General features: G+C 41.8%; 1 protein-coding gene across 2 annotated transcripts; it reads left to right on the top strand.

Annotated features, from left to right (window-relative positions):
• The first annotated feature begins 508 nt into the window (after nucleotides 1-508).
• Nucleotides 509-4,452, top strand: LOC147424974 (DNA ligase-like protein). 2 transcript variants are annotated; one of them, XM_086500610.1, is made up of 7 exons: nucleotides 512-682; nucleotides 972-1,060; nucleotides 1,139-1,234; nucleotides 1,358-1,455; nucleotides 1,977-2,017; nucleotides 3,804-3,887; nucleotides 3,963-4,444. In XM_086500610.1, exons 1-7 carry the CDS (start codon nucleotides 563-565, stop codon nucleotides 4,116-4,118), a joined length of 684 nt encoding a protein of 227 aa, XP_086356736.1. In that variant the 5' UTR covers nucleotides 512-562; the 3' UTR covers nucleotides 4,119-4,444. The 2 variants fall into 2 exon arrangements, with proteins under 2 accessions (XP_086356737.1, XP_086356736.1); XM_086500611.1 differs by lacking the exon at nucleotides 1,139-1,234 and having other exon boundaries at nucleotides 509-682; nucleotides 3,963-4,452.
• The last annotated feature ends 3,364 nt before the right edge of the window (nucleotides 4,453-7,816 follow it).

The following is a 7,816-nucleotide window of genomic DNA, read 5'->3' as shown; positions in this document are numbered from 1 at the left end:
CCGAATTTACACAGTGATGGGTTTATCATAAAACTCCCCCTTCTCCCATTACTTTCAACGAGCACGCGTAGGTGAGGTGGTTAAGGTGATAGTCTTGCAAAGGTGGCATCCAGGGTTCAAGTCCCGGGGATGAGAGGGGGAGGGGGAGCGGGGGTGCTTGAATTTACAAGTTTTGGTGCGCCCAAATTTACTTGTTTTTCCGAATTTACCAAAGTCGCATCAGATGGCTCATATCGCACCTGATCCCCTAAAATGGGTGTGGGCCATTGATCCCATCGGTTCAAGTCCCGGGGATGAGAGGGGGAGGGGGAGCGGGGGTGCTTGAATTTACAAGTTTTGGTGCGCCCAAATTTACTTGTTTTTCCGAATTTACCAAAGTCGCATCAGATGGCTCATATCGCACCTGATCCCCTAAAATGGGTGTGGGCCATTGATCCCATCGAGCCCATGCCCGTGTGAGATAGTGAGGAGGATTGCCCCCCCCCCCCCCCCCCCCAAAAAAGAAAACTCAGGTGCGCGCATCTTAATTTGAAGCTTAGAACTTTAGAAGTTTTCGAGAGCTATGGCCGGAATCTGCTTGGGCAACGTTCATTGGAAGAACTCGAATCCATCGCTAGCTCAGCTTCTGGAATCCCTGCTTGACTCCTCTGGTTATCGTCTCCGCTTTCTCACCATCGCCCCGGTACGTTCTGTCGCTTCCATTTTTCTTTGTCATTGTCAACTGAGCTTGCATGCGAGACATTTTCATCCATTAAAGTTCAGGTACGTGAACTGCTGTTGTGGTGCTTCTTGCATCTCGCAGAACACAATGAACATCTCTTCCTTCGCTCGTTGTTCGTGTTTTGCATATTGTGGTGTTTTTGCTCTCAATCGCAGAATTTTGTCCATAATGTGCGGAAATGCTCTAGTTTTTTCTGTAGGGAGCGCATCCTTTCATGATGAAAGACACCTCCTTAATTACTCTCTTTCAGGACTTCATATTCAACATTGTGGGGATGTCTGTTGCATTTATCTTGATGACAGAGTGGAACGAAGACACCATTTTTGCTACCCTTGATAGGTAATTTTGAGTAGAGAATCTTACCTTACTTCTTTGCATTTACTTCATTCAGAGATTTCCATTCATTTTTTGCTCCAGGGTTGGTAAGGTTCGCAAACTTTTCAGGAACTGCTATGTTATCTTTGCTGTCAGCTCCAATGAAGCCAATCAGTGTTTCATAGATGCGTATTTCAGGTGCCTGTGCAGTTGAGGGTGCTATTTGCACAGAATGTACTGGATCGTCCATTGTAAGAGCCAATATTGCAATGTGTGCATAACGTCTTATTGAAAGTTGTATTTTGATCGGTTGTCTTACAGGAGTAAAGTGGTTGAAATTGCCATGCCACCTTTTATTCCTGTAGCTGATGGTCCCATGGCTCTTGAGAGAATGCTTAATATTGCTGATGTACATGCAGGTATGCAGAGGTTGTTAATTGAGGCAGTCAAACTTTTCTCTTAACCGAATTGATTGTTTGTAATGTGGAAGGTGTTTGTAACTTAAAATAACTGGTTTTCAGTTTGTCAAGCATACTATTTGAAGCTGGTCAAGAAGCACTTGGGGAGCACTTAGGCAAGACCAATAAAGAGCCAATACACCTAAAGCAGACTTCTCTAGAAGCGGGTCTAGAAGTAGTCTGCCCAGCATAGTAGGGCTTGATTGAATGAGCACATTTATTTCCATCAGGTTCCAGCTTGTGCATGACACACATATTTTGAGGCTAAACAAGACACCTTTTTTACACCTCCACAACATGAATTGATTTATTATGCAACTATGTAATTGTAGAATCTGGATCAGGTATGCTTGTGAATGTGAAGGACGTTGATAAGCTTTTATGCTCACTAAATCTATGTCTTTTTGCATGTTTGTTCGTCAGTTTCACAGTTGTGTCTTTTTTCGACGACATATAATATAAAAAGTGATCTTGGTTTGTAGAATGTAAACGCCAAGGGACAGTCAAACAAGTTGATCAAGAGGTATGTCTGGTGTTTCTTTCTTCAATGTTACTATTTGATGAAAACCTAATTTTGAATTTAGCCTTTGCTTCAGCTGAGGCTAAATGTCTGGCATTTCTTTCTTCAGTGTTACTATTTGGTGAAAACCTAATTTTGCATTTAGCCTTTGCTTCAGCTGGGAAACCTTTGTTCTTCATAAGTTTCTGTGTATGGCTTGCAACAAAACATGCCGAACAGATATGTTGCATAGTTCAGTGTCTGTGCATGCTCTCAACTGCCTATAAAGGAAGGCATCTCTCTCTTCAATGTTATCCATGGAAAAATATGGCTAGGTATTGATCATGTGCCATGGGAAACAGCCAATGTGATCATGGTTAGAGTTAAAGGCTATAGTCATTCAATAATGAGCAGCAAGATTCATATACGGGGCCACAAAAAGCTGATTAAGAAGCAATGGAAACAATCTCATGCAGGATTATAAAACGTAGACCTTGGAGCAACCATGAGACTCACATGGTGCATGTAATCAAGCAGAGCAAGAGAGTGATGCTAGAATACTCTAGGGTAGTTTGCAATTTTATAAACATGACACATGGAAAGGAAATTATAGACATCAATATCATGGGATTGTGACAAGGATAGGATTTTGATGGCTCTTACTGTCTGTTGGTTTGGTTCTCAGTCGAGACATGCATGCTGTCAGTTTGTACTCCTAAATAACACCAGTGGGCGTGCATGTCCAGGTGTGATACGCGTACATTGATGAGAAGCATGTGCACTTCAAAATAGTTGTAACATGTACATAAATTTCATTCAAGGCAGTTTTAGATGCAACAATAGAATGCCCAAATCGACTTCAAATGAAATCTCCATACCTGAAGGTTCATGTTGTACTGACTAATCACATTGACATCCACAAGATTACATAACCTTTTTTTCCTTCATGCATGCTGTTGACCAAATCAATGCTGTCATCTCTTCAAGTGTATGTTGATACACTGGTGCACATAATAAATTTCTGCATATTCAGAAGAAGTATGGCAAGCTCATTTGTCATTAGAGGAGTATAGGATAAGGAAACCAATATATTTGAAAGTAGCTAATAAGAAAAGTCCTGGATGAACAAGCTAATACAAGAGAGAGCTTTAATAAGTTCAACTGGCCATGCATCCTGCTTCAATTGAGTGTTATCCAATTAATAATAGTTCCTTCTCATCCTCCACTAAGCAACACATTGCAAATTTGCATTTGCAGCAAAGGAAGCCACAGAATTGAAAAAACATTTTATGGAATCAAGTTGGGATATGCCTTGCTCATAACTATGACTTAAGTGAAACCAAAGAAGGGCCAGGAGAAGAGTCCAGCTTGGATCTGTGTTTGCCTGACCCTGAATTTTGAGGACTCCCACTGCACGATTACTTTTCTAAGCATTCCAATGCATGCTTACATCTTCATGAAGGGGAATAAGGAGGTTCTTTTTTGTCATTTATATAGAGAAATATGTCAATGGTGCCATAAATTGTGTGTGAGAAGCTCGGATAGTCCTCTCCAAATTGTCCTTTATAGCTACAATGGTGATATGTGCGCATGGTTTGGAGAGAGGTCAACTTGGTCGCCTGAAATGTGTGTCCAATGTCACTCTCTAATCTTGACTGTGATCTTTAGTTGTGTGCTTTGAGAATTCCTGTCCATGCAAGGAGCATCCCCTTTTTACAACAATAATCTGTATTGCATCATGGTATGATCAGGTGATCAATTTATTTGATCGATATAATGACTGTGCTGTTTCTTGGATAAGTGAATTCAGAGAGAAGAACTTGTATGCTCTTCAGAGGCCTTTGTCGCAGCCATCTCTTCAATCCGCGGGCTTAGTCCCCATGATGCAAATACGGTGCGAATTCTTCTCCCCTCAATCATTCTATTCAATAGCTTACACTGAAACATCAAGGCCGTTTACTATTTGCAGCTGCAGCAAGGGATTGGGTCCATTGAGGATATCATGGGGGCTACTAAGGAAGAGATAAAAGAAAACACTGATTTATCTGCTGAGAAGGCAAAGGCTATTGTGAAGTTTTTCCATGATGCTGAGTATTACATGACTCCGTTACCTCCAAACCAGTGAGCAAGACTCTATGATGTAAGGAAAAGAGTTTTGAATCCTAGCTGTTAAGCTTGATCCAGAGTTTGGTTGCAGCTCTTATTTCAGCCAGCCAAGCTAGCTTAGAGTTTCAGCTCTTATAATATGCACTAGGATTCACGCTTGCAGAAAACGGAGATATTTGTGAATGGCAGCAGAGAGTGAGAGAGAATGTTATTACGCAGATAAACAAACAGGGTTTCTAGTTTTTTTTTTGTGTGTGTGTGTGTGTGTGTGTGTCTGTGTGTGAGAGAGAGAGAGAGAGAGACTTGCTGTAATTGAACAAGATGGTTAAAGGAAATGTGTGTGAGAACTTAGAGATTAACTTATTGTGGTTAATACCAATGTTAATTAATATGCTAATAAGAGAGTGCAAGGTAGGAGTACGGTCTTATTTGTAGTAACTCTGACAAAGTTAGCGTACAACGGATAGGGGATGACATCAGCTCATGAATTTTAGGTAGGTGGAAAGGATACATGTTGAAACTTACATAGGTGGAAGGAGTCCATGTGGGAATTAGGTGTAAGGAGTTTAGGAATAGAGGTAGGTAGAAAGGAGTTCTCCCTTAAGGGTGGACTTTTCATTGTAACATATTGAGATTGACGAATAAACACTTTGTGACGTAGCTATATCGTAGATACATGCCATTCCCCCTCGAAGAGAAGTTCATCCAATAGATATCAAACTCAAACCATGAGATGAAGTGTGAGAGATGCACTCAATTTCTTGCAAAAGCATATACTCTGATGCGCCAAGAAGAGGAATGTCATCCACAAAGAGGCCTAAGATAGACATGCCTTTAGAGGTATACCATATGTAGATATTGTAGTTTGATATGATGAATTCTTCATCAAAGTCGAGGGTGTGGACGAAGATGAGCTTGTGATGGTCTGGGATATAGATGCGGTACACCTTGATGCCAAAGCGATCACCATAGCCGACAAAAGTCGTGCGTTGAGCACGTGATGATAATTTTGATAGAGGTTGTGTCACAAGTGGGTATGCAATGTTGCCAAAGATGTGAAGGTGGCTAAGATGAGGTGGGTGATCATGTCAGAGGGTGCACGGTGTAGTAGTAGGATTACGAGTGATGGGATGCGGTTTTGAATGTAGCAGGCAGTGGCGGTAGCTTCTTCCCAATAGGTGTCTGGGGGACTAGCTTGAAGAAGCCTGGCACGAGCAACTTTGAATAGTGTGCAATTCTTGCGCTCGGCATGATCATTTTGTTGTGGGTGGTCAGTGATGGAGAATTCATGTCAAATGCTAGCAGAAAGACATAGATCTTTGAATGCATGAGAAGTGTACTTCCTATCATGTGCGGAGAGTTTTAATGTGGCGGCCATGCTGAGTCTCGACTAGTGCCTTGAATGTGCAAAAATGAGAGAAGGTTGAGGATTTCTCGGCCATGTAGTAAGTAGTTGTGTATTTTGAGAAATCATCTATAAACGTTAGCATATACTTATTGCTAGTGAGGGAGTTGACGGGCAATGGGCCACAAACATTGGAGTGGATGAGGTCGAGAGGTACAATGGCTCGTGATGATGATACGGGGAATGGGACGTGATGTGCTTTAGCAAGAATGTGAAGGAGTACGAGCGGAAGTGCGACGCGAGAGAGAGTGCGAGAAGAAGAGCACGACGATATGGTGAACTCTCTCTAATGTAATGTGTAGAGCATAGTGAGTTCTTATTAGGTTTTTACAAAAGAATATGTGTACATACCTGGCGGCCCGCCCACTTACCTGGGCGACCACATTGGGCTTTATACCCCAACAACCTCCCACTTAAAGTCCAATGTGGTACTTTAAGTGTGAGAGAAGCTACTATACAAGCTAATATACAAGAGATGTAGAGAAGTGATGTACTACCCTACACCTAACTGCTTGCGAAAATGCGCAAAGCTCTCTGAGGGAAGTCCTTTTGTAAGTAGATCAGAAGGATTTTCTGTGGTGTGAACTTTGACAAGCTGAAGTTGCTTATCCTCGAGCATTTCCCTGATGAAATGATACTTCACATTCACATGCTTTGTCTTTGAGTGATAAACTGGATTGCGAGCCAATTGTATAGCACTTTGACTATCACAATATAACACAGGTATCTCTTCTTTGATTCCCAAATCTGTTACTAGTCGATTAAGCCAAATTGATTCTTTGCATGCCTCTGATGCTGCAACATATTCAGCCTCTGTAGTAGACTGAGTAACACAATCTTGTAATCTAGAATGCCATGATACTGTTCCACCAGCCAATGTAAAGACATATCCTGACGTAGACCTTCGGTTGTCTAAGTCACCTGCATAATCTGAGTCTGTAAAACCCTTTACACTTAGCTCCTGACTCCCATAGCATATACGCATACTCTTTGTAGCTTTCAGGTATCTCAATATTCCTTTCACTGCCTCCCAATGTTTCTTGCCTGGGTTTGACATGTATCGACTTACTACTCCCACTGCAAATGCAATGTCTGGGCGAGTAGCAATCATTGCATACATCAAACTATCCACTGCAGACGCATATGGAATCTTATCCATTTCAGCCTGTTCTTCCTCAGACACAGGAAAATCTTGTTTGCTAAGTTTCACATATGGTGGCAATGGAACACTCAATGCCTTTCCCTTCTCCATATTGAAACGTTGCAAAACCTTGTCAATATACTCTGTTTGAGATAACCAAATCAACTTCTTTGATCTGTCTCTCTCAATGCGCATACCAAGTATATGACTTGCCTCACCCATGTCTTTCATGTCAAACGATTTTGTCATCTTTGACTTCAAAGCTGAAATTTCTTCCAAGTGCTTGCCAGCAATCAACATGTCATCCACATACAAAATAAGGATCAGCCAACTGCCATCCTTAGCCTTCTTTGTATATAGACAGTGATCGAACTCACTATGTTTGTAGCCTTGAGAAAGCATAAACTTGTGGAATTTATGGTACCATGCCCTCGGTGATTGTTTTAAGCCATAAAGACTCTTTAACAACTGGCATACCCAATCTTCCTTGCCTTTCTCAACAAACCCTTCTGGCTTCTGCATGTAAATTTCCACATCTAAATCACCATGCAAGAACGTTGTCTTGACATCCATTTGGTGCAACACCAAATCTAATATGGCAACCAATGCAAGAAAGCATCTCAATGTAGTCATTTTGACCACCGGAGAGAAGACTTCATCAAAGTCAATGCCTTGTTCTTGCTTAAAGCCCTTGGCAACAAGCCTTGCTTTGTACTTTGGCTGACTATCATGAGCGGTGATCTTATACCTGTAAACCCATTTACAAGGTAGAGCCTTTTTGCCATGTGGTAATTTAACTAGCTTCCATGTCTGGTTTTTATGCAGAGCTGTTATCTCTGGCTGCATGGCCAATTGCCAATTCCCGGAGTCCTTCATTTGCACTGCTTCTTTATAACATGAAGGCTCATTGCAATCAGTCAACATGACATAGTTCATAGATGGAACAAACCTATCAGGAGGTCGCGTGACACGTCCAGATCTACGCACAATAGGTGGCTCAGGCTCAGCCACAACCTGTGGTTCCAATCTATCCTGTCCTTGCTCCTGTTGAGCCCTGACATTTTGTCTTGCACGTGCAGGTCCATCTTCTTGGAAGACAACTCTTCTAATCTCCTCCACCCTCTCTGGTTTAGAATGGTATTTGGATTCATTAAAGTGAACATCATTGCTG

Source organism: Adiantum capillus-veneris, chromosome 25 (assembly GCF_014529385.1).
Source record: "Adiantum capillus-veneris isolate H3 chromosome 25, ASM1452938v2, whole genome shotgun sequence".
NCBI lineage: Eukaryota > Viridiplantae > Streptophyta > Polypodiopsida > Polypodiales > Pteridaceae > Adiantum > Adiantum capillus-veneris.
The sequence above is the reverse complement of the archived record's forward strand: the minus strand, read 5'-3'. Positions and strand labels throughout refer to the sequence as shown.

Excerpts from the sequence above, each read along its gene's own strand:
- LOC147424974 (XM_086500610.1), top strand. The coding sequence starts at position 563 with ATGGCCGGAATCTGCTTGGGCAACGTTCATTGGAAGAACTCGAATCCA. Across the intron at positions 683-971 it reads GCTTTCTCACCATCGCCCCG|GACTTCATATTCAACATTGT; the intron begins GTACGTTCTGTC and ends ACTCTCTTTCAG. Across the intron at positions 1,061-1,138 it reads ATTTTTGCTACCCTTGATAG|GGTTGGTAAGGTTCGCAAAC; the intron begins GTAATTTTGAGT and ends TTTTTGCTCCAG.